The sequence below is a fragment of the Sycon ciliatum genome, chromosome 2 (genome assembly GCF_964019385.1).
Source record: "Sycon ciliatum chromosome 2, ocSycCili1.1, whole genome shotgun sequence".
NCBI lineage: Eukaryota > Metazoa > Porifera > Calcarea > Leucosolenida > Sycettidae > Sycon > Sycon ciliatum.
The window spans coordinates 6562608-6590017 of NC_088644.1; the positions used below are offsets into that span (position 1 = coordinate 6562608).

General features: G+C 47.5%; 1 protein-coding gene across 2 annotated transcripts in view; it reads left to right on the top strand.

Moving 5' to 3' along the window:
- Nucleotides 1-17066: 17066 nt before the first annotated feature.
- LOC135808430 (sodium channel protein 60E-like) overlaps nt 17067-27410 on the top strand; it is a 28156-nt gene continuing 17812 nt past the window's right edge. For both annotated transcript variants that reach the window (XM_065321618.1, XM_065321619.1), the window contains exons 1-9: nt 17067-17954; nt 19609-19736; nt 20248-20328; nt 21893-22021; nt 22547-22638; nt 23697-23921; nt 25084-25144; nt 25943-26087; nt 26798-26941. In XM_065321618.1, the coding sequence (XP_065177690.1) occupies nt 17514-17954; nt 19609-19736; nt 20248-20328; nt 21893-22021; nt 22547-22638; nt 23697-23921; nt 25084-25144; nt 25943-26087; nt 26798-26941 (1446 nt within the window). In that variant the 5' untranslated portion in view covers nt 17067-17513. The remainder of the gene's footprint in view (nt 17955-19608; nt 19737-20247; nt 20329-21892; nt 22022-22546; nt 22639-23696; nt 23922-25083; nt 25145-25942; nt 26088-26797; nt 26942-27410) is intronic.

The following is a 27410-nucleotide window of genomic DNA, read 5'->3' on the forward strand; positions in this document are numbered from 1 at the left end:
ACCGCGATTGGCCTATATGTTGTAGTCTTTTGGACGCTGAGTCGACTGGTTTTGGTCCGAAAAGGCTGCGATGCAGCGTTCCTCCTTTATTCCCAATCGAACATGGTTGAAGAAGCGGTCACGTGGTCCTGGTTGCCCAAATCACCTGGTCACCGCGCCAGCAGGCAACAACTTTCACACAAAGGCTCAACTCGAGTGACAGGACTGCACCCAGAAAAGGTCAAACAGGCTAGTAAGTTGTACCCTGCAGGCACGGTGACCATGTACCAGGTGACTGGTGTACGCAGGAGCACGTGACCGCTTCTTCAACCATGTTCGATTGGGAATAAAGGAGGAACGCTGCATCGCAGCCTTTTCGGACCAAAACCAGTCGACTCAGCGTCCAAAAGACTACAACATATGGGCCAATCGCGGTCATCCGTGCTTTTATAAGAACGAAATGGCCCTTATTGACATTTTGCATACAAATCCCCATCTAGTAGGGCGCAGTCACCCAGTTTCGGTGGAAGTGCGCGAGTTCGATTGGGATTCAAGTAGGAAGGGAGCGTCTCAGCTTCCTCGGACCAAGACCATTCGACTCAGCACCCCGAAGACTACAACTGGTGAAAATTTGATTTTAGGGTATACTTCCCCTTTAAGGTTCTTTATCATATGCCCAAGTCCCTTTCTAAGCGTCCTGAGAAAGAGCTGAGAGGAGAGTTGTCCTGGGTCGGCCCAGTCGACCGCGCAGGCTCGCGGTGGCTGAAAACTCTAACACGCGCTGGCAGTTGGCAGGGGATAAGTCACGGTGGAATGGCACCCCGCGGCACTCATCTTCCTCTGCCTAGCCGCGTCCTTGACTTATCCCCTGCAGGGTGAACATCGTGCACGAACAGTCTACCGTCTTTCTGACATTGCCACTCGAACTTGCCAATAGAAGCTGCTTTTCGTATGTGCAGTTACATTGAGCCATGGTGTTTTTGTCTTATGTTTGTGAATCCTTCCCGGAAGCAAATGCTGGTTTTTATGCATTCGTGTAATTACTCAGCGTTATTTGCAATAATAATAATAATAATAAGTCCCTTTCTAGTGTTGGTTGGTTGGTTTTTATTTCACTTCGCACATTCAAACGGGATGACGACCCAATAAAATGACGGTGAAGGCTTAGTGTCGCTCTCTATATGTTATCCTCGACCGGACCTCTCCTAGAAAGACGAAGAATCATGATGTGCTGTTTTATCCATCGTATTCGACTTTCCAAAATACCTCCGCATCTTAATTTCTTAAAATTTGATGAATTGGTGCATGCTGTGGGTTGCGTTTCAGCTGAGCTGGCGGCTATGAGAGCTGATAGGCGACGGGAGGCGTCTGTTGTAGCAAGTCTGGACTCACGAGTCATACACCTCGAGAGTGAAGTAGAGGCTCTCCGTCTTGCTTCACTTGGATCTCTCAAGGAAGACGTTTACGCCTCAGAGTCTGAATCTTGTATTCATGCGCAGGAGCCTGCTTCCTCACCACCCCCAGCCATTTCTAGGCCTCTGCCGGTGGAGTCCCACTCTCGAGTTCAGCCTCCGTATAGCGCTGTTCTGCAGGGGACGATGGGTTCTTGTGCTGCTGCTGCTGCATCTGCTCGTCCTGACTCTGTTCGCACTGGTCCTGGGGCCGGTAGTTCTACTGCTTCCGGTTGGCGGGATGTCAATCGGCGGCGACATCGCAACAAGTTTGACCCCGACTGCTGCCGCTTCAACCACCCGTAATGAGGCCCTGACCAGGACTGTCACTTCTGCCTATCAAAAGCCCACACCCGTTAATACCTCTCCGAACGTGCTAACCGGAGCCGTGCGAACCCGGAGGAAGGTTTTCTTCATCGGCAATATCACTCCTGGCTGTGAGGCGACATCTATTGTCAACTGGTGTAAAGAGCGAGATGTAGAGGTGCTTGCATGCTCCGTAGCCACATCGCGGTACTTTGGCACCTCCTACGCAAGACTTACTGTGTCTGAGGAGACCACCAATCGGGTGATGGGTGACTCTTTCTGGCCGGAGACTATTCAGCATGCTGTTCGGCCATGGAGGTTCAGTGGCGGGGTGGGGGTGTCTGCGGACATCGCTGCTCAGTGACTGCTCTCTCCTTCCGTGGCTTCGTTGAACCCAGATGCAGCGCCATTCTTCTTCTTCCCCGAATCCTGTGTCTGTTCTAACCTTAACCCCAATGCCAGGCGTATGCTCCTCTGCGTCATCCAGCCGAGCAAGTGAAGGAGACTAGCTTCGAGAAGCTCCTATTGTATACAACAAACTGCCGTTCAATTGTCAATAAACATGCTGAATTGTCCGTAATCGTCGAACAACACCACCCTGATGTGATTTGCTTAACTGAAACTTGGCTAGAGCCTACTATACCTTTCTGTATTCCGGGATACCTAACCTATCGGCGAGACAGACCGCCTTGTGAAAACAAGTCTGGCACCACCTCCCGGGCATACGGTGGTGTTGCAATCCTTGTTCTAGAACACCGTTTTAGATCCATACGATATCGCCCGGATCTACTCCGTCCTATGTGTGAGGCTGTATGGGTCCAGCTCACGCCCAGGTCAAGCCGTACTGAACCAATTGTCGTTTGCTGTACGTATCGACCGTCTTCAACCAGGAGCTTGGACATAACTCGCTACTGCGACATGATTGGTGATTCTCTCAGGATGATTCCTGTATCGTCCTCTCACGTCATCATTGCTGGAGATTTGAATGGAAAAAACAGCCTCTGGTGCTCAACAGACCATACATGCCCTGCTGGTGCTGCAATACAACGAGAGTTTGGCTGCTTTGGTCTTCAATCACTGGTCGCCACAAACACGCACACCGCACCTTCAGGCAACCAGGCATGCTTGGACCTCATCTTCAGCAATCGTAGCCAACTAGTGTCGTCCATAGACACAACCTGTGCTCTGGGTGCATCGGATCACCTCCTCGTTTCATGCCAGTTTGATATCCTCATGGACCCGCTTCCCTCTTGTGCTTCATCCAGGGATTGGGTGCAGTCATCTTCTGCCCGTAAGTACAATTTTAAGAGAGTGACACCTACCATGTGGGCGGGTATTAATGATGATCTATTGTTACGTAAAATGTGGACGAATCACTTGCAAATATTCAGACTGTTCTAGACCGCATCTTTACGCAGCACATTAGTGTCCAGCACTATGAGCGTTGCTCCATCAGGGATACAGGGAGATCACGCCTGTCGAAACAACTTCCGCCCTGGATTAATGCGGAATTGAAAGGTGCTATCCGTCACAAGGCGGAACTTCACAGTCGGAGTAGGAAGTACCCAAGTCCTGTCAACATATATCTGTATAAAAAGCAACGAAATATTGTGAGGTCGCTGTCCCGGAAATGTCACCGGGAGTATATCCGAAAACTGCAGGTCCTGATTTGCGATACCAGTAATCACCCTTCATTGCATAAATTCATTCGCATGCAGAGATCTTCGGGAAATAGCCCTGGAATACCTGACCTCGCATCAAATGGAAAGTTGGCAGCAGACCCTGCAGCTAAAGCTGCAGCTTTGAACGAGCAATTTGCATCAGTGGCGGTTGTTGACGACCCACGCATACCATTGCCGTCCTTAGACCAACACCCTTGCCTCCCGAATGCGTTTCGTGCTCCGATAATAACCACACCTGGAGTGCGCAAAGCTATTGCGAAGCTTAAGCTTCACAAATCGCCTGGTATGGACGGCATCTCCAATGAAGTTGTTAAGGCTCTAGCACCATCATTATCATATCCTTTATGTCTTCTATTTAATTTGTCTTTCAGAAAAGGGAAGTTTCCATCGGCATGGAAAGTGGCCAAAATAACGCCGATATTTAAGGGCAGGCAGGCATAGTGGGATGGTCTAAGACCATGATTGAGAAACAGAGGGTACCAGGTTCAAGTCCTGCTTGGAAGCGGAAGGATTTTTTCCAGCCGTGCTGCGACCCACAGTTAATTGGGAACTCGTGGCCTGGCACGAGGGAAACATGGATGCAGTGAATGGGATTTTCGGTCTTTGACCACTTGCTGGTGAGCTGATCTACTCACCTCCCACCGCTTTAGGAGCTGCATCTGCGCCTTGATCCTTGAAGGGTGGTGTCGTTCCTACGGATGCGGAAAACCCGGCTTCCAGCCGAGTCTCACGCGAACCGTGAAATTTTTTTAATTTTTTTTTTTTTAAGGGCAAATGTAGTAAAGCTACTCCTGGAAATTAGAGGCCAATCTCTCTCTTATCATGCATTTCAAAATTATGTGAACGAATATTTTATGAAACTCGGATGTTGAGCCATAAATAAATGTAAAAGAGAAAAGGACATATGGATACGAGTTTAGAGTAACTCTCCATCACTGTAACATGATACTATATACAGTCAGAAAGTGCAATAACTAGGCACAAAACTGACAGAGTACTGAGACATTCGACGTCCTGACACCTAACTTTAACACATCTCCGTAGCGCTAACCGACAGCCTTCCAACTTGGAAGGTTCAAGGTTATGGAAAGACCAAAGAGGTAGTCAACTAGTCCATCACAATGTCATGCATGAGGAGTACTGTAGGAGTTTGGCTTTCGGCTTGTACAATTCGTTTTCGCAAAGCTTCCCCTTCTTTACTTATCTTTGATATTTATGACCCACCCAAGTTGGGTGGTGTGCTGCTTTGCTGCTTCGAATTGTAGTTAGACCGCTTTGTCAAATATCGTACTGGTCTCGTCATCGTCCAGTAACAATCGACATTCTTTGTTCCGTTGGGACTGTAGCTTTTGCTCGTTTTCGTTGCGCTTGCCTTCCCCTCTTTGGTCTTTCCATAACCTTGAACCTTCCAAGTTGGAAGGCTGTCGGTTAGCGCTACGGAGATGTGTTAAAGTTAGGTGTCAGGACGTCGAATGTCTCAGTACTCTGTCAGTTTTGTGCCTAGTTATTGCACTTTCTGACTGTATATAGTATCATGTTACAGTGATGGAGAGTTACTCTAAACTCGTATCCATATGTCCTTTTCTCTTTTACGAATATTTTATGATCAGTTGTATAGCCATGTTGCCCCTGCCATTCACCCTGCTCAGTCTGGCTTTCGTCGTGGAGACTCAACTTCACTGCAGCTGACTCGCCTTGTAAGGAAAGTAAAGTTTAGTTCGCACGTCCGCGTTACCACCGGCTATACAATAGGGCTTGAAAGTGATGACGTCAAAAACGGCCTGGGAGTAGTAAATTGACATCAGATTTCTATTTTGGATCCACTAAGGTGTGACTTTGCTATTGCCTCAGTATGTGGGTGCATAGCAACCCACTCATGTCGTATGCAGGTGCAACTTTTACTTCGCCACCAGTTGTCACCCCGCCCCCACTAGCCAAATCAGTCAGTTTCACTGGCAACATCACCTTGCTGTGAGTGAGACCGCTTGAAATGTGCTTGGATCCATACAAAAACTGGATCCAGGTGGATCCAGTTTTCGAATTTTTCAAATTGTTGCTATGCCATTGCTATGGAGTGACGTAGCACTTTCAAGCCCTATTGCGTTGAGAAACACAACCAGCTTAGGAAGTTTCGCATGTGCCAGGCCACCACCATGCCTGTGCTACCAGGGTGGCAGATGCAGCGCCTAACGGCGAGGGTGAGGTGGTAAGTCTCACAACCAATGCCCGACAAGGGGGCTAACCTCGTTAGCTGCATCCATGTTACCCTCACTCCGAGTAGTGAGTACCCAGTTGACCGTGGGTGTCGGCGCAGTTCACTGCATGTAAAGTGGTTCACGCATGCATCACCGCATTTGCTAGCACAGTACACGCTCCCTGCTCCCACTCCCAGCGCGGGTCTCGAACTCGGGACCTTGTGATTCGCAGGCAAGCCCACAACTACTCGGCCAAAGCGCTGGTTCACTCGCCTTGTACAGGACATAATCGGAGCAAGAGCAGAAAAGTTGGACACGGGCATTTGCTTCTTCGATCTTGCCAAGGTGTTTGACACAGTGTGGCATAGAGGTCTCTTGAGGAAGCTTCAAGTCATATTTAATAACATCTCTGACACACCGTTGAAGTGGATAGAGAGCTATCTTTCTGGGAGAAGCCAAGTTTGTGTCCGTGTCGGGAGCAGACTCTCCAAAGCTACCCGTGCTGTCGGGGGTGCCTCAGGGCTCAATTCTTGGACCATTGCTTTTTGTTTTGTATGTTAATGATCTACCAAGTCATGTTTCTGGAATGTCATTGTTTGCTGACGATACAGCTGCTTTGCGCCACTGTAAAACTGTCAAACAGCTTGAGTCAGAGTTGCAAGACGCGATAAACATGATTGTCACCTGGATGTCCAGTTGGAGGCTTCAGGCAAACGTTTCAAAAACCAGAGTACTGTTTCTAACAGATTCTGCCTCAATGTTTAAGTTCACCTTTCCCAATTCACCCATAGAAATTCAGACGGTAAAGGAGCACAAACACCTAGGGGTAATGTTCGATTCATCCATGTCCTGGTCGGCTCATGTAGATTACATTTGTAATAAAGTCAGCCGTGCTCTTGGCTATATTAAAAGTCATTGTAAACATCTCTCTATTCCGTGCCGTTCCGCTATATATAACATTTATCTCCTTCCATTGTTTGAATATGCTGCCACAGCCTGGTGTGGCCTAGCTAAGGTCTTATCCGATTCCATTGAAGTTCATCATAAGAAAGTTCTAAACATTTTGTTCTCGAAGAAACCTTCCTTTCCCTCCGATGAGTTGTACTTATTAGCTCAGACTACTCCGTTAGAGCAACTAACTTGCCTCTGTATATTGGTTCATCGAATGCTCTTGGGTTGTGTTCCTGAACATATACTTCGAAGTAAAGCCTTATAACTGGTTTGTTTCGGGCCGCTTAACCAGAAATAAAGTGTCTCTTTCCAAGGCCAAGTCAACGCAATTCACAAGATCGCCATTCTTCCAGGGCTACTGTGCATGGTTACAACTTCCCGACTCAGTGAAGACTTCTGCATCATTGAAAGAATTTAAAGTGAATCTGAGGGCCTGCTGGTGACTGAGTGCACCATAATAATAATACTTGCAAGTAAAAACTAATCAATATAGCTTTTCGGCTGTTTCCTTTTCATGTATATAATCTTCTCCTTCTTTTACCATGGTTGGTTATCACCCACATCTTCCCGTCGTGGCTGCCATCGGAAGCCATAAGATGTTGAATAAATAAATAAATAAAATAAACCATTTGACTGGTTCCGACGGGATAACTCCACTAGGAACCAACTCTCCCTTCCTCTAGCCCGCTCTTCTGCATTGCTACACTCCCCCCTTTTCAATGGCTATTTGCATTGGCTTAAGCTGCACCAGGAGACAAAGGGCCTTTCTACTTTACAGCATTCAGGAACGCCTTGCTTTACCAGTAGACCACAATTTCAGTCCATATTTGCTTCTTTCTTCTTTTCCTTTTCTTTTTGACTTCTTACTCTTTTCCTTGTTAGCCGTGGTTGGCTATAAAAACCCTGCAATCGCCACGCAAAGTGGTCATTGGCTACCCCAGGCATGTATTGCTTGGAATAAAATAAAAATTAATAGTAACCGCAATCAGTAATACAAGCTGGATCGACATTTGTGTACACTGTATTCATGTATTGTAAAACTGTGGAGACAATGTGCAATAAAACGATAAAAAATGTGAAGAAACTGTGTAGAGAAAGAAAGGGATTCAAACAAGTTTTCGTACAACACTCATCAGGAATCGTCGTTGTACTAAAGGACACTGAAACAAAAATTGAACTATTATAGAAAATCTAAGTTAGAGAAATAACACTAAGAGCAACAACAGTGAAATTTACAAGTGTGAATTTTAACAATCAAAGCGAGAAATGAACAAAGGAGAAAGGAAGGAAAGACAACGTGATAACACATAACAGCAGTACATTACACCTAGAACATTAACGGCCAAGCTTGGCCGCACTAAACACGACACGTTACTTGAACAATTTCAACCCAATTATACTATCTTTCTGTACACACAAATTAGGCTTGTACAGACGCTGATAGATAGCTTCCAACACTTTTAACTGTAGTCCATAACCATGACGACCACGGCACAATACAGGGAACGAAGAGTCGGAATACGCACCGCAACAATCAGGACTAGCCAGCAGATGATTGTACACTGAAGACTTGCTACCACGAAACCTACGCACAACACTAACACTCTCACCGGCACTCTCACCATCACTCCCATCACTGCTCTCCGACTCACTGCTCTCCGACTCACTGCTCCCTCCGCCGTCCGCTCCATCCTCCGCTTCCTCTGTACTCTCTCTGTCTCGTCCATCCCGCCTGACCGGGTCCATTGAACTCAACTCGGCCGTCCCCCTGCTATCACGTCCCTCCTTTCGCCCTCGTCCGCTGAGTGCGTAGCTTCTGTTGTAGTTGGCTGTTGATCGTCTTTGTCTTTCAATTATTATGGGCTTGGATGGTGGATTAGTTGTGGTTGCTGTAGATTGCGTTGTTGGTGTTGGTGTGGGAGTTACTGATATGCAAGGTGGGTCTTTTTGAGTCGGCATTTGTAGTGTTAATGCAGCTGTCAGTGTTGCTCGCGGTCTGCCACTGGCAAGCTCCACCGCCGCAAGAACCGATGGCGGAGGATCAGGAGGAGGCAGTGGGACCGGGACCGCAAGCGGCACCGCCTCAGCCAAAGCCGCCGGGGGCACTGACGAGGGAACCACCGACGGCCGGAGCAAAGGCGGCGACACAAGCCGACCCGATGAGCCACCACGCCCATTCTCCTCCACCACCGCCACCAACGACGGCGGAGCAAGCACAGTCTGAGAGCCAGGATCCGCGGGTTGTGTAGGCAACGGCTGTGTGGTTAATGGTTGTTTTCTAGGTCGCCCTCGCTTCGGTCTTTGTTGTTGTGCGCAAGGTGGAAGTATGTGACGTGGTGTGTGTTGTTTGATGCGTGCGTTCAGGTGCTGAACAGTCCTACCAACATACCGACTAGCGCATTGTCGGCATTCAAAGTTGTAAATAAGATGACTAAGGTGAAGGGCTGGTAGGACATCCTTCCGCACCTTAAACGCACGCATCGTCGTAAAAACTGGCACAAAGTGTACTGCATAGTATGTTCGACGAACAACGGACTTGACTGCACTACAAACTTTAGTCGACTCCTGTCCTTTCCAAGGCAAACATAAATAGACGGGACAACGAGCAGGACCAAACAAAGGAGCCTTAGTAGTTTGTTCGACTTTCAACAACTTCTGCAACAAAAACTCAGGGTACCCGTTCTTAACGAAAACTGACCGGAGAAAGTCAAGCTCTTCCTGCAGCTTACAGGACGAACAAATACGCTTCGCACGGTCTACAAGGTTACGCACTAAGTTTACTTTATATTGAGACGAACAATACGAGTCATATACAATGTACTGACCAGTAAACGCCGGCTTACGATAAACGGTTGTCAGAACGTCACTACTCGTTTTTTCCACCAGCACATCCAGAAATGACAACTTACGGCTCTTGCGGCGGTGGAGCTTGCCAGTGGCAGACCGCGAGCAACACTGACAGCTGCATTAACACTACAAATGCCGACTCAAAACGACCCACCTTGCATATCAGTAACTCCCACACCAACACCAACAACGCAATCTACAGCAACCACAACTAATCCACCATCCAAGCCCATAATAATTGAAAGACCAAGACGATCAACAGCCAACTACAAAAGAAGCTACGCACTCAGCGGACGAGGGCGAAAGGAGGGACGTGATAGCAGGGGGACGGCCGAGTTGAGTTCAATGGACCCGGTCAGGCGGGATGGACGAGACAGAGAGAGTACAGAGGAAGCGGAGGATGGAACGGACGGCGGAGGGAGCAGTGAGTCGGAGAGCAGTGATGGGAGTGATGGTGAGAGTGCCGGTGAGAGTGTTAGTGTTGTGCGTAGGTTTCGTGGTAGCAAGTCTTCAGTGTACAATCATCTGCTGGCTAGTCCTGATTGTTGCGGTGCGTATTCCGACTCTTCGTTCACTGTATTGTGCCGTGGTCGTCATGGTTATGGACTACAGTTAAAAGTGTTGGAAGCTATCTATCAGCGTCTGTACAAGCCTAATTTGTGTGTACAGAAAGATAGTATAATTGGGTTGAAATTGTTCAAGTAACGTGTCGTGTTTAGTGCGGCCAAGCTTGGCCGTTAATGTTCTAGGTGTAATGTACTGCTGTTATGTGTTATCACGTTGTCTTTCCTTCCTTTCTCCTTTGTTCATTTCTCGCTTTGATTGTTAAAATTCACACTTGTAAATTTCACTGTTGTTGCTCTTAGTGTTATTTCTCTAACTTAGATTTTCTATAATAGTTCAATTTTTGTTTCAGTGTCCTTTAGTACAACGACGATTCCTGATGAGTGTTGTACGAAAACTTGTTTGAATCCCTTTCTTTCTCTACACAGTTTCTTCACATTTTTTATCGTTTTATTGCACATTGTCTCCACAGTTTTACAATACATGAATACAGTGTACACAAATGTCGATCCAGCTTGTATTACTGATTGTGGTTATCAAATTGTTGTCTCCTCGCCGTTTGTTCAAATTAATAGTAAATAAATAAATAAAAATAATAGATATAGGATGTAACGGCACTAAAGGATATAAAGGTACAATATCATCACAAGCATATGTCATGCATACATACAGTATGTGTGTTCGATTATCCGGTTCCCTCGCCCATCCGGACATTTTTGTGGAAAACGGATGTGTACGGTTAAGCGAGGTCTGACTTTACCTTCAACTTCAAGGTGACCTTCTGTGGCCATGCACTTGGAAAGTTGTAGATCTTCGAGCTAGCTAGGCAGACCAAAACTGTACTTCAAGTAAATAATAATATTTAAATGTAGAAAGGAAAAGGACATATGGATACGAGTTAAGAGTAACTCTCCATCACTGTAACTGGATACTATTATACAGTCAGAAAGTGAAATAACTAGGCACAAAACGGACAGAGTACTGAGACATTCGACGTCCTGACACCTAGCCTCAACACATCTCCGTAGCGCTAACCGACAGCCTTCCAACTTGGAAGGTTCAAGGTTATGGAAAGACCAAAGAGGGGAAGGCAAGCGCAACGAAAACGAGCAAAAGCTACAGTCCCAACGGAACAAAGAATGTCGATTGTTACTGGACTATGACGAGACCAGAAGGATATTTGACAAAGCGGTCTAACGACAATTCGAAGCAGCAAAGCAGCACACCATGCACCCAACTTGGGTGGGTCATAAATATTAAAGATAAGTAAAGAAAGGGGAAGCTTTGCGAAAACGAATTGTACAAGCCGAAAGCCAAACTCCTACAGTACTCCTCATGCATGACATTGTGATGGACTAGTTGACTACAAAACAAGTTGTTTCACACGACGTACATGTACGTTTCGCCGTATGGTTCGTGACGGCTCATCAGGTGTGCAATTTGAAACTCGGATGTTGAGCCATAAAATATTTAAAATAAATGTAGAAAGGAAAAGGACATATGGATACGAGTTAAGAGTAACTCTCCATCACTGTAACTGGACACTATTATACAGTCAGAAAGTGCAATAACTAGGCACAAAACTGACAGCGTACGGAGACATTCGACGTCCTGACACCTAGCTTCAACACATCTCCGTAGCGCTAACCGATGTCATGCATGAGGAGTACTGTAGTGTAGGAGTAGTTGATCATGATTCATGATGATCATGTGGATGCCTGGATCATGTCACTACAGTACAGTACAGAGTACTATACTAGTGAGTAGTGTTCTATTTATTTCCGAATTATTTGGGTTGTCTTTTTGCTTTGACTCTAACTTCATGGTTTCACGCGATTGGCCCAATTGTGAATTGGTGTTGTGAATACACCCGTTCTCAAGTACGTGTAGTGTACTAGCCAACTGGTGGCAAGTCCTGACGCTGGCGGTGGCAGCTGGCAAGTCTTTTCTTGGTCACACTGTCAGCTAGCTAGAGCTATGCTGCACGACGTCTCCATGGATCCACGCAGGATCATCGCGTCGTTTCAAGGAGGCAGAGCTCAGTCTAGACTAGAACTAGTAGTAGTAGAAGAAGTCTAGACTACAGTACTGTCAGTAGGCCCTGGGCACGCTAATGACGTCGATAACAATCATGTCGACAGGCGCTAGGCAACGCCGATATCCGTGATATCGGTGCCGTCAACGCCATTCCGACAATGCCATTGGCATTGTACATGACATTGTGCTACATGTACATGCACATGCAACTAATTATTTTACTGTAAGTGTTATGTGTCCCGCGTGCAGTGCAGATGCTGCGGGACAACCGACAAGTGCATTTGGATTGACAACATTTTCAAAGGGCTTCAAATCATTTTTAGCATCACTGCATGGATATGGATGACACGATGGGTGTGCATGACTTGTGCATGTGATGACTATTTCTTAAAACTAAAGTCGAGAACGAGAAATACTTCTTTACTTGCGCAGTGCAGATTTCGCCACTAGTCACACGACGCGGTGTACTGCAATGGCTGTGGCAACGGATTTCTGGGCTGTTCCTGACGATGGGAAATGCGTGTTTTGCCTGTCCGATAGAGATGGCGAATCCGGTGCAGCAGGTAGTCAATTGAAAATACTCAAGTGTCTTCACGTATCGTGCAAATCCTGTGCAGAGCAGTTTCTGAGCTACAACAACACTATTTGCTGTGCTCGATGTCAAATAGTTACACCAGACCCTGGCCCAGGTCGTAAACTCACCGAATGCCTAGTTAGCTGGCCGACCCAGCAATCGACTGTGAGTCCACACAGCGATAAGCAAGATGCGTCTGAGCCGAGAGGCGAGGCATTATTTTGCCAGGATTCGGACTGCGAAGATGTGGACGAACCTGCTGAAATGCACTGCTTGACGTGCGATCTTCTGCTCTGCAGCATTCACTCAGTAGCTCACCGACGGAGAAAGAGTCGTCGTGACCACGAGATGACCGCCGTTTCATTGAACCGTAGGTCTCATGCTAGTGGCCGCTGCGTGCTGCACAATGAAGATCTAGGATCCTACTGTAAGTCATGCAATGTGTTGATGTGTGATAGATGCCAGCCAGACGATCTGAAAGCTCCACATAGAGATCACGAAGTTGTTGAGATAGCCACTGCTGCTAAAGATCTGAGAGATTTTCAGGAGGAAGGATATGAACCAGAAGTATGTCGCTTGTCGGAGGGGATCGAGGCAGTCAAAGACCGCATTGACACCATCAACGCCGAGACTGAGAGCATATCTGCCAAGATTAATGCTGACGTGGCAGCTGCTGTGAAGATCATTGAGGGAAGAGGTGAAGAGTTACGCCGTGACTTAGACCGAGCACGTTGGAACGTTGTCAAGCAATTGGAAGAGATCCAGAGCTGCAGAGAAGATGAGCTTCGTCGATACAACGCTGCCCTTCACCTCAGCAAACAACTCGTAGATATTGATGCGTTACAAGCTCTTTCCAGCTTCGGCCGCAGCACCAGTGATGCAGACGAGGACAAGTGCGATGAAGTGCAAGAGGGAAAGAAATCCGGTGACAAGAAACCCAGAGATGCCGCATCGGACTACAAGCTGGGCTTCAAGTTTGACCCTGAACTGGAACGGCGTGCCAAGCTTCTAAAATGGTCCTCGCTGCACCAAGCAACGTCTGCCAGTGACAAGGACGGTGGAGTGAATTTGTCCGCTTGCCAAGTCGTCAACTTTAATACCGATGCAAACTCAAAGTCTGTCACCATTTCCAATATGAACCAAGTGGCTACCCGGGCTTACAATTTGGATGGAAACCAGTGGTACAGCGCTACAGCCATACATCCGCCAGTTATGTTCCATGTGGAAATCGTATCTGGTGGGCCTTTCCTGGGCTTTGCAAGCACTAGTGCACCCATCGGTAACTCCGGTAAGTGGCAGCATCACAAGACAAAGTTCACTGGATGGTCATCAAGTGTTAAAACCGTGTCGTACACCACCGGTGGTGCATTGGGTCAGCCATGGAAGAACGGTGACGTCATTCATCTGACACTAGATACCACAGCGCACACAGCAACTGCCCTACACGAGCGTACTGGCATGACGGAGACGATCAGCATTGACAGAAGTTTGTTTCCAGTTTGCTTTCGTGCTGAACTAAGCAGCGAAACATCCATTCGCCTTCTTCCCAAGCTGGCATGATCTGTCCATAACTAGGGAGAGGGAGACAGAGAGGCAGACGTACAGACACACATACAGACACACAGACAGAGACAGAGACACGCACAGAGAGAGAGAGAGAGAGTGTGTGTGTGTGTGTGTGTGTGTGTGTATGTGTGTGTGTGTGTGTGTGTGTGTGAGCTTCTGAGACAGAAACACGAAGGCCAAGGCACCTAAGCATGCTCCAGCAAATGCCCAGCGTCGGTGTTAGCCAGTAGAAGAGGTGCAGTACCAGCATATACGGACCTTTTTCAGTGTAATGCCATTTGGGGAAATTTCGTTTTCTCAAAATTCACATCCTTTTTTTGTTAGTTGTACCTGGATCACCCTCTTATACACTACTCATTGATAGCTTGCACACAGGGCCAGAGCGGTTTTGCTCCCCAAGTCGTTTTCCACGTTTTACAAGCAGTTTATACTATCTCCCCCCCCCCCCCTCCCTATCCAGCCTACGGAAGCGTAAAGGCGGTTCTTGACCCACGCTGTATGCGAATCAGTGCAATGTTGTATTATACTATTTTCCGTTCTCCTTTTCATTACCTTGCTCTGTGCGGGCTAGTGGATGCATGCCAACGGATATCTGTGAATGAAGAGAAACAGGTTCCGGTATGGGTCGTGCATGCAGCAAACTGCTTTCGAATATTATGTACACTGTACTACTAACCAGCTCGGGATCACCAAATCAGATCTATAGCTTAGCTTTCCAAGGAAATAATTAATTGATTGTGTTGGCTTTGTGCAGTCCTGCACGGGCATTGCATGCTGAACCCCAGTTGTAACGTGGAGGGACGCAACTGATACAGTGCGTTTGACAAGCATCTATTTCACATGACATCGCAAGAAGATGTGCCAAGTAACAGTTCACGTCCTTGGCAGTGGTGTAGCGACAATACACGATAATTATTGCAGAACGGTCTTTTTTACTCGAAACTCTCCATCTAGAATTTGAGGGTAAGATGCTGGGGTAAATGTCGCCCATTATCTGGGGCAGGCCGGGATGTGTTAGAGACTTCCTGTGTTGAATGAGCTCGACATAATTGCGCGGAGGGCAGTGCTCAACTCCCAGCTCTCCCTGTAGTGATCGTCTTTGCCTTTCGGATCGATGTCAGGTTTCCAATTCCAGATGGGACACCTAGTCCTGGTGGTGGAAAATTATCTTCACACAAACTGGGTTTCGAACCCATAATCTCGAGTTTGGAAGGCCAATCACGTTCTACCCGAAGCACTTTGCCAACCCGACGCACCGTGAGCTAAACACATCAGTCATCAGTGAACACAACAGGAGTGCAACCACCACCTCTAGTAGACTACCATGATTAATAACGTGCCGTTCGGTTCCTATATACAGTCAACTTCGCTAATAACGACTGCGGATATAACGACAATTCGCGAATAACGACAGAATTGTCATGCCCAGAGCAAAGTCCCATCCCATTGTAATACATAATTATAATGAGACTTCGGGTATAAGGACACTTCGCGAATAAGGACACCTTTTTGATGCCCCGCCGAGTGTCGTTATAAGCGAAGTTGACTGTAGTCAAATATGTTACTACAAGTCATGTGTATGGGGTTATAGTGATGACAACTTCAAGTAACGAAAGCTAAAGCGAGAAGAACGCAGAATTGTCAAGTAAGTAATTAGTTGCGCCTAGCGCCTAGGCTCTGAAGGCAAACCGCCCTAACTGTGACAGCATGGCTGGTCTGTTGTCGGGGAACGTTCCATGATCCAGCATCCCAATGTGACGACATGATACCTTCAACTTCAAGGTGACCTCCTGGGCATGCCATGCACTTGAAAAGTTGGAGATTTTCGAGCGAGCTAGGTAGATAATAACGACATTTTTTACTAAGTACACAATCTACTCGTCAGAAGGGGAGAAGACAACAGAATATACAATAACAAAACAGCAGGGAGAGTAGGGGCTGCAAAGCAAGCCTGTGCTGGTGACATACGTTATAATCATCATAGGGTTTTAGCCAGGAAACATTGTAGTCGAGGAACAAGGGGAAACAAACAATTCGCCAATCGTTACCATGCATGTTCCACTATTACAGACATGGTTAGCATTTTTACCGTTTACGCTAACTTCGACCTTCGGCCTGTACTGCTTTTGGTTTGTTTTCAAAACAATGGTTAGCATTTCGGTTTCTGACACGATCGACTTGCAACGTCACCTAAGTTGTAATCTTGCCGTTTCGTTCTCCCGGAGAGCTTTCTATCGTCGAAACGATACCAAACCGACGACGGCATTTTGTGAGTTGGGTACGAGTACCGTCGGATTTAGCGTGAACGGTATGATCCTGCATGGAGTCTGGAGTGGAGACGTCGTGCATAGCGCTAGCTAGCTGACATGTGACCAAGAAAAGACTTGCCAGCTGCCACTGTCACGTCAGCGTCAGGAACGAACGTGACTTGCCACCATTTGGCAGCTGCTTCACACCAGATCCACGCTTGACTACCGGTCCTGGGGTAGCGCGACGCATGCACTCGTCGAGTACCGACGTCAGTGCAGACTGCCGTGAATCAGCTGAATGAGTCTGACTGCATGACCATGATGACGATCATCTGTGAAAGACTTTGTAAGTGTGCAAGAGTCGGACCATGACTGTCTGTACGTAGGTACTGGTAGTAGTGGTAGACTCTACACTACAGATTGTCAGTACAGGACAGCCACTGCACTGCGCCTCTGCCTCTGCACTGACTGTCTGCAGTCTGAGACTGAGTGAGAGTCTGACACAAGCCATGCAGTGATGCACGGCATGGTGACAAGTCACACGGAATGCATGATCCGATCGTAGACCTACACGTAAAAAAATAACTGCGAATTCATTGCGACGCCTTCTCGATCTCTGGATGATCCTTGCATTGACACTTGCCATCAAAATCTGAACTATTTTAGCATAACGCAAGATAGTTCGCTGATGTTCTGATTTCTGAGTGTTGTCGGAATGCTACAAACGTTGAAACGAACCTTCGGGCTGTTTGGATTGTCCGTCACAAGCACGCAGCAAGAGGTTGAAGAATATCTCGTGTGCTAGTCCGCAACACTGGAGCACTGAGAATATTTGAAGCAAGAGCGAAATAGATTTTACGGTATCCTTTCTTCAGTGAGGATGGTCGACTGAAGAGTTCCTACGACTTTGAGTCGACACTTGTGACTTAGCAAGTTTCCAGGCCAGCTATAGAATTACTCTGTGGTCTGGCTATTGCTTACAAGTGGCGTTCGTTGCGGGCTGCGCTGGGCGAGAAATGGCTTGAAGAGCCACTTCAGCGCACCACCCCTGCGGCAGCGAGCGTGCCTAGACGCAAACCGTTAGCGTGGGTTGCGGACTGGTCGACGATAATATGTCGGTCACGGTTCTGCATAGCATCGTCAGATCCCGTAATGCTCGTCCGCAAGCCGGCGCTCCTGTTGAAGATGCCAGCAGCAGTTCGGTCGCTGCTAGCGCGGCTGGGCAGGCAGCGTGTGCCAAGGCGAGTAATGAGAGCTCAGTAGGAGTGACCTTGTGTTCGCCGCTAGTGTCCTCCGACCCGCGTTCTCAAGCGGGCCTCGGGTCCAGTGACCAACATGACGAAGCCAAGCTCTGTTCATTAGATGTTCCGATGACGAAGCTCGACGTTGAGCAGCACCCACTGGGTCGACCAGCTGCTAAACAACTGAGGAAGCGACGACTCAGCAGCTTTCTGGGTCGAAGGGACACCACGAACGGAGACGGTGGCCGCTGGAGGTCCTTTGTGAACTACTTTCAAAAGGGCGTGTTTTTCGAAGACCCCAAGTATGAAGAGGTAAGTGAATGAAGGGAAGGCCTGACAATGTCGGACCTGCCATCAGACAGTATTCATTGTGTCTCGCAGCTTTGGCGAAGGGCGTATGTTTAATCGTTCGGCACGTGGAGTGGTTTGTCAGAGGGCGCATCAGAGTGCGTGTGCATCCTTGCGTGTTTGTTCACTGCCAATATAATGGAGAGTGATTTCATGCAAACGCAAACGAAACGTCAGCCATCCTGGCCAGATACAGATTCACAGAAGTAGCTTGAATAAGTTGAAAGGAGGTACTAATACCTTTAGCCTACATAACTCGTTATGGTACCCTGTGACTGATTGTTGTTATGTAACGTTGATGTGCATGACATTGTACATGTATGTCGGCATGATGTGAGGTTTGCTGGACAGGGTAATCTACCGCAACAACAGATGGTGTGCGCACAGGAAACACTCACAGCACAGAACTAGATTGTACATGAATCAGTGACACTGTGACTAGGATGACAGTGTCTGCCCAACAAGAATGCATACCAGTAGTGGCAGTAGTGCAGTAGACAGTGATGGAATCATCACGACATCAGACATCATTGTGTACATGTCATGTACTAATAGACTGTAGTCGGAATTCAGTGTGAAGAGGGCCACTTCAGCGTACCACCCCCTGTGGCAGCGAGTGTGCCTAGACGCAAACGTTTGCGTGGGTTGCGGACGGACTGGTCGATGATATGTCGGTCACGGTTCCGCATAGCGTCGGCTCTGTATGGACAGACAGTAATGCACATCCCTTGCTCCGGTTCCTGTGCTGATGTCTCCTTGGCAACTGTTTCCCACCCCATGAGCGCATACTATGATATGTACTGAGAGAGAGAGAGAGAGATGGGGGGGGGGGGGGGGGTTGGGAGAGAGAAGAGGGCGCCCCGATAGTACACTGTGTACTAGTATTGCTCTTGACTGCAAAGCGAGAGTTTGCCGGGTAAAGCCCCCCCCCCCCCCCCCCTGTGGCCGCACATCTGACTGCAAAATCCCCACAATGCAGCTCACCGGATCAATGTCCGGGTCCTCTTCACACAGTAGAGCCGCGTCGAGCGAGCTGTACTGTTGGTGCCGAGAGAGGCGGGCTCACAACCCTGTTTATATGCCAGCTTTCCCGTGGCTCACCCCAAGAACAAGTGAATGCAATAGTAACCATACTGGACAAAAGGAAACGAGAGAGAGAGGGCATTGTAGGCCCGCCGGAACCAGTCCGATTGGTCAGGTTATCACCGGAGCAACAGTTTAACCACCAACACATGTTTCCCACTCGGGAGGTCATCTGTACCCGTCATATCACACACAAACTGTATGAAAGGCGATGGATGATACTACCAGACCAATCAAACCCTGCTTCCGCCAGTCCTGTATTGTATAGCAGCATGTCCTGGACTTGCAGAATAAACACCAAGATCTTATTCCTCAAAGGTCATTCATAAATTTCAGTTCAAGTTAAAGGAAAGAAAAAGGACCAAGGAACTACAAGTTACGCTATAATGTCCACTAACAGCACCAGTGTTAGTGGACATTATGGCGTAACTTGTAGTTCTCTGGTCCTTTTTCTTTCCTACAAATTTATCCTTGGCTTTCCATCCGAGTTCATTCTTGAAGTGAGAGGGGAATCATTTTGCTATGGTCACTGCAGAATGTGTTCTTGACGTCCAAGCGTATGGGATCGCCATATTTGGTGGCGTTCAGCAAGGCCAAGTCGCTACACTACTTCTCCATTGAGAACCGATTCCGCCGGTTCACCATCCATCTCGCTACCAACGAGTATCCTCTTAACAGTTAAGACAGCTGTAATTCACTCGTGTCTAATAGCCTCCTCTAATAGCCTCCTGCGTGTAGAGTGGCTTGATTCTACTATTACACCATACGGTCTGCCTTCGGCAAGCAGCCATCCGGCATTATCGATAACTTTCACGGAACGAAAAGTTTTATTGCAACCCCCCCCTCTATTGAATTTGGTGTAACTACAGTTCAGTCTTGTGTGTGCTTGTGTGGTGAAAATAATTATGTTGAAAATAATTATGTTCTTAGTAGAAGTTCTAGTACAGTGGCTGCTGAATGAAATCCGATTGCGTGAGTCTAACAGTTAGTGTGCACCCTGCAGCAGTGGACACCCCGGTGCTGCGCAGGTCTAGGGCTGCACAGCACCCGACGCTTTCTTGACTCACACGATCATATTTCATTGAGCAGCACCGTAGTTCAAGTCCGTGTTGCCCTAGAGGAAGCAAGTGGGGCCGGTAACATGATTGTGTTCCTTGACCAAGTTGAATTCTAGATTCTTCGACTACCTGATCATCCTGACCATCTTGATCAACTGTGTACTTCTGGCCATGAACAATGGCAACGAATTAGCTGAGTAAGTTCTAGCCTTGAAGCCGAGCATTCGCAAGCCATGTATGTATTCATGAGCCATACAAGTGTTCACGAGCCATGCATGTATGATCTGCGAGCTACGTCCCTGCATAATTGTGCGAAAGCCATAGGCCATAACCAACTGCAGTGGCGGATCCAGGATTTGGCCGAAGAGGGGGCCCAAGGTATCTGCCCCCCCCCCCCCCCTCCCCAAACAAAACAAAACAACAACGACAAAGTCCTGAAGTTGTGAAGAGCTGCTGTTTTCCATTCTCACGACATTTTCAAACTGGACTGGAAGTGTTGTCAAGCTGTGGTGTAACTCGGGCATTAGGACGACACTACTCTACTACTACTAGCAGGTATGCAGGTATGTTACAAAGTTACCACAAATATACATGTAATATTCCATCGCTGGAACAGTGCTAATACTCTCAGTGGGCTTGGCGTGCGAAACTGGAGATCCAGGCAGAGAACTCAGTCACTGGAGGAATGACTTGAAATGACTTCACATTCAGGAGCAGGTTCGGATAATGTCGCAAGTGCAGGAACATTTCCACACGGCAGCAGCTGCGACGGACCTTTGGACGGCTCTTCAACGCGAGCTCTCTTATCTACCGGTCCACTGAAGAACGACCTGATGTCAGACCCTTTCCTCTTCATCGCATATCTGAAGGTAACCCGTTGGCTACACGCGAAGTAGAGAGAGAGAGAGAGAGCGTTTAGTTTCTGACAAGTGAAAAAGAAAAAGGAAGGGCGAAGCCGACAGCACCGTGCACCGTACAGGATTTCAGCCCAACGCGATCGCTGCACTATAGTACTAGCTGCACATTGTACCAGGCCCTGCATTTTTGGCACGTTTTTCACATGTTTGAAGTGCGGCCGTGTCCTCAGGCCGCAGTGCGTACAGTAGTTGTACACAGCGTGCTGACTAGTGCATATATATTATTTATTATTATTATAATAGTGTGTGACACGCCAAGTCATTTCGAGGGCTCATTCTACAGTCTACTGACTTGTACTGTAATCCTAGACCAAGGTCGAAATTTTCAAAGGGGGGGGGCAGGCCCCCTGCCCCCCCCCCCCCCCCCCCCTGGATCCGCCACTGAACTGGCACCTTATTGGCCGGGCTATTGCGGGCCACTGTCGCTTCAGTAAGCTACAGCTAGAGTTAGGCGCATGCTGTAACATCTGCAGTGGCGGCAATGGTACACATCCTTCAACCATTTCCTGCCGCGTGTTGTTATAGGTTGATATGGCAATGGTACACATTCTTCAACCATTTCTTATAATTATTTGAAGAAAGGAAAAGGACACATGGATACGAGTTTAGAGTAACTCTCCATCACTGTAACTGGATACTATATCCACTACTGTATCCATATGTCCTTTTCCTTTCTTCATTTATTTATGGCTCAACATCCGAATTTCAAATTTCTTATATTATTATTATTATTTGAGGGATTCTCCAACGGCTGAAGCCTAAGTCAAGGGGGTCTCCGAGAATGCATATCGATGTCATATATATGTACAATAGGGTTATTTCCTGCCGTCGCGTGTTGTTATAGGCTGCTATTTGCTTCTCTCTACACTCTGGAGATGGTTTTGAAGATCATTGCGTTTGGATTCTTCCATCACCGTCTGTCCTACCTGCGCAACCCATGGAACGTACTGGACTTCGTTGTCGTTGTCTTCGGGTAAGTCATTGGTGAAGTTTGTGCTGTTGTTGAACACTGTCCCTGCCTGGCTCTTGGGTTGTGGAGAGAGAGAGAGAGAGAGAGAGAGAGAGAGAGAGAGAGAGAGAGAGAGAGAGAGAGAGAGAGAGAGAGAGAGAGAGAGAGAGAGAGAAAAGAGAGAGAGAGAAAGAGAGAGAGAGAGAAAAAAAGAGAGAGGAGAAAGAGAGAGAGAGAAGAGAGGAGAGAGAAAAGAGAGAGAGAGAGAGAAGAGAGAGAGAGAGAGAAGAGAGAGAGAGAGAAGAGAGAGAGAGAGAGAGAGAGAGAGAGAGAGAGAGAGAGAGAGAGAGAGGAGAGAGAGAGAAGAGAGAGAGAGAGAGAGAGAGAGAGGGGGGGGGGGACGGAGGGAGTTTGTGTGAATGAGAGTGGGAGAGAAACACTTAGCATTGGGCATGTGTCGGTAGTAAGTAATACATCCTATAGAAGAAATTACTATGATGTCCACTGGAGTATTGTAATAGCTTGCATTCTGGTTTGTCTCTGGCACAGGTGGATGACCCTTATTCCAGGACTGTCCAATTTCTCCACAATACGTGCTTTCCGTGTACTTCGAGCACTACGCACAATCAATGCACTCCCTGGTAAGGACGTGTGTGTGTGTGTGTGTGTGTCCATGAATGCGTGATAGTCATGTGTTTTGTGTGTGCACACTCGCGTGTGTGTGTGTGTGGGGGGGGGGGGGGGGGGTTATGGCAAACATTTTTCAATATCTGAAGAAGGGCCGTAAAGTATATTTCTCTGTTCATGAAAGACTCTGAACAAGTACAATTGGATGCTGCTATTGGGGTTTGGTAATCCTTGTATGCGTAATAAGAAGACGCATTACACAACGTAAAATAGCGGCAGCGTGCCACGCAGAACATCCATAGCCCTGAGATCAAACTCAGTGAATATTCCTGAAGTAGGGGTTGGGGGGGGGGGGGGGGGGGTACGGGCGCTTGCTAGTACTAGTAGTCAAACATTTTCCGATATGCAATTCATATGCCGATATGGACTCAGACTTGAACTTGTAACTTGTAGTTCCTTGGTCTTTCTCTTTTGTATATGCCTATATCATGGTTTACTCTAGCCCTTGCTGGGGTCGCACAGCCACCGGCGCTGCCATATCCATGAGGTCGGATTTCTCTGGCCGGGACTGAGTACAAAGGAGTTTTTGACTGCGTGGTCGTACACATCATGACACATCCGCTCAAATCTTCCCTTATCCGGGCGTTCCGGGACCAGGCACTGGCCGTAACCTGGAATGTACATAACTCCAAATCACACGAGTTTCAACAGGAAATGGGTGAGAGATGTGGCACATGAAAATTGGCAAGAGTAGTAATATTTCCACTCTCAACTCACGCACAGGACGCCCGATAGACCGATGTGCCCGTCACTTGGACATCCGGTCCGGGGTACAAGCATTGTCTTTACTTATACCTCAGTTGACAGGTTGAAAGGCACCCTATTTTTCGGCGGTTGGCGGGGGGGGGGGGGGGACATTTCGCTGGTTGGAGGTAGTAACGCATGTACTTCTCTTAGACTGTGCTTGTGTGTGTGTGTGTGTGTGTGTGTGTGTGTGTGTTTGTGTGTGCATGTGTGTGTGTGTGCGTGCGTGCGTGCGTGTGTATGTACTGTTCCTTATCACTACACACAGGTCTGCGCATCATGGTGACGTCCGTGCTGTCCTCACTCAAGGCTCTCGGCGACGTCTTCATCCTGATGTTGTTCTTCCTGTTCGTCAGCTCAGTTCTCGGCTTGCAGCTGTTCAGAGGCAACCTGTTACAGAAGTGTGTGTTGCCAGATGACAGCGATCCGACGTTCACCAATATGACAGCTTCTTACGGAAACGAGAGCGCGCCAATCAATCACATCAACTCGTGTAAGTCCGAATGAACCGCAGTGCAAGTGTGTGGTTGCTGATTTCAGCATACCAGTATGTGAGGTTGACGACTTCAGCAAATGCCTGGTAACTGAGTGCTGTGTGGATGTATGGCTTGATTCCTGGCTCTAGTGTGAAGACATGGCTTGATTCTTGGCAGACGAAACAGATTGCAGCCGCTAGTAAATAGGATCCCCCCCCCCCCCCCCCGTCAACAAGGCACAGAATATAAGAATCTTGTATAGATGCAAAGCCATGCTAAGGCAGTCCAAACCAACCGATAATTTCATGTTTGGCCCAGCGCTGATAACTTCCCTCTATTACCTGAAAATCACAGACACGCTGGAACACTAAGGTTGTGTCTTTGAGTTTCTGGCGTGATGCTATCTGCAGAAAACCAAATTACAACGGTTGTCTTGCCATTGCGACCCAAACTCCGTAGTGACAGCTCTGTGTTTTGCTGTGTACAACTAATAGCATGAATGTGCATGACTATTGGATGGCGATTTGGTGCCTTTTGGGGATTTATGCTGCTTGTGTGTGTGTGTGTGTGTGTTTGTGTGTGTGTGTGTGTGTGTGTGTGTGTGTGTGTGTGTGTGTGTGTGTGTGTGTGTGCGTGCGTGCGCGTGTGTGTTTGTGCGTGTGTGTGTGTGTGTGTGTGTGTGTGTGTGTGTGTGTGTGTGTCCCATATGGTGCAGTGGTATGTGCAGCGATTTCCAATCGATAGGTTGCGGGTTCGATTCCCGACGATTATGGTCACACACGTCTTTCTTCTCTTTCTCAGACTCCTCCTGACTTTTCTTCCATTCTCCTGGGTGGTTACCAACAGCCAGTGCATGCCGGAGTATGTGGTGTGATGTGTGTGCGTGAAAAAAAAGAAAAAGACCAAAAAGTAGGGATTCACTGACCAGAAAAGCCACTTCATAGCTGTGTGGTGTAGACCAGGCTGAATAGTGGTGGTCAATTCTTCAGCCTTGCAAGCTGTGGAATGGTGCAATCCCAGCACAAGCTGCTATGGCTTCTGCTATAGCATCGCTATCATCGCCTCTGGCGATGGGCGTCCAATGGTCCAATGGTGTGCGTGCGCGCGCGTGTGTGTTTGTGTGTGTGTGTGTGTATGTGTGTGTATGTGCGTGCACGTGTGTCAACGTATCCTCTACAGCATATTGGCTGAAAGACAGCCTAGGTGACTTCATCGTCTGTGGCAACTCCTCCTCTGCAACGTAAGTATAGATACCACTGGCCAGAGTTTCATTAGTAAAAAGTACTAAAAACTAGGGTCGGAACTCGAATCTTGGGTAACGCTTGTTTTAGTACAAGGGAATAATTTCAAAAATCTTCCGTGAAGATAAGAGTGTAATTAACGCAATGAAGTGATCATTTCATTGAGATATTTTGCATCCACTAACATTCCTTTTAAGACGAAATGTCATTTTTAAGCATCCTCATACCCATTGGCAAAATCACGTTCAATTCAATTCCGTTTTCTCATATCATGGAATGTGAGCAAGACCTCCATGGCTGTAGCTACTGCTACTGGCTCTCATAACAAATGCAGTCCAAGACAGAACTCCAGTGTTGGAGCTATTGACGACCGCCGATGCATGTTCATGGAACAGGGACGCCTTCTTCAGTGGTCTTGTGACTTGTGCAACCCAGGGAACGAGGGAGTATTCAATTCATGCTTGTACGAAAATGCAAACGGGCTCCTAATTGCAGGTTAAGCGCACAGCATAGTGATGCAGATATGTAGCCGAGAACTTGATGGTAGTAGAAGAGTGGATCGGCGCAAAGTCATCCGAGAGTGCTGGCCTTGCAGCAATGAACCTGTGAATCTTTTTCACATTCATTTTGTTATTGGCTGTCATTTGGCAAGCCAGGACATGTTGAATATTAGTTAACACGTTGAAATACAAATTACGAAATGCAAAGTACGAAAAACAAATCTGCAATCCTTTGCTTAGTCAGTATCCTTGCCTTAGCTTCTTGTGTTGTTTTTTTCTGTACTATGTCCTGTTCAGACCGTGTCCTGCACCCAGTGTTTGCCTGGGGGATATCGGGCAGAATCCTAACCATGGCTACACAAGCTTTGATCATTTCGGCTTTGCCTTCCTCACCAGTATACAGCTATTTACCCTGGATTACTGGGAGAATGTCTACATATTGGTAAGTCACATACACAACAAATGCAATAGAACCACTCAGTGGCCGTGTTCAGTGCAGTTATAGGCCACCGTGCGAAGACTCACCTTCGACCGAGCATGGCGGGGAAAGCACTTGTAGTTGCAATTTGTTGTTATTCGCGAGGTTGAAACTTAAATGTGTGTAGTCGAGTGGCCTCTCAGCCTGTTGACACTTCACTGTGTTGTTGTTCATGAGTTGTTACACCCAAGGTCGATACTCACATGGTTGCCGGTGTACTACCCATTTTAGCGTATAATTTTATTGCGAGTTCACCACACAATCCAGGTTAACTGGAAGCGATTGTGATACTCCAGCCACAGTAAGGAAAATAGTGTCCTGACATTCTTGACTCTTTAAAAGTGTGCTCCAGTAGTATTGCATCTATCAGCCTTTCTAGAAATCTACCATGCCAGAATTTTCTGTGAATTTTAGTCGCTCCTGAAAGTCAACTACACCATGCCCAAGCCAAGTTTGAATCCGATAGTACAGGTGCGCTCGCTGAAATCCGACCCAAAGTGCAAAGCTGGAGCCCTGTACCGGTTCCGATTACATCATTGTATTTGTACGCGTGTACGGTCAGGCGTAATCATACCACTTCCAGGACATCAAGGGTAGTGCGAAATGAGGGCACCAATTGGGTCGGATTTAACCTAGTGCGACTGTATGATGGTGTGTGTGTGTTTATTGTGCAGATAATTGCAGCATCTGGTGCGGCCGCCGTTACCTTCTTCTACTTTGTGGTGTTTGGCGGCGCGTTCTACACACTCAACTTGGTACTGGCTGTCGTCACTCTCTCCTATAACAAAGCCAGCGAAGGAGAGATGGCCAGGGATTTGGTGAGCTATACTGTACTGCTTATCATAGCGCTGATCATTAAAGAACGTGAAACAGCTCCATATTCGACTCATACTGTAGTGCTTATCACGGCGCTGGTCAATAAGGAACAGCTCCGTTTTTAGTAGTGCCTGGTGTCTTCTGGGGTAGCTGGTAGCTTGAGCGCCAAGCCCAGGCCGAAACATGTCGGAGCGAGAAGTACCTATGTGTGCCCCTGTGTAGCACCACTTCTCCATCTCTGCTCCTCTGTCATGTCTCAATCTCCTTCTGCACCACCACCGCAGTCTTAAACTGCAATCGTTGTAAATATCTCTCCGAATCTCCCTTCCCCTGGGCCCTGGGCCTCCATCAGATAATGATATGAATGCAAGGCTAGGTCAGCTACCGAAATACATAAATATCTCACTGTGCTTACCTTAATGAATATCATCTTTTGAACAGGTTCTCTGCTGGTGTTCGTATTATCATTGG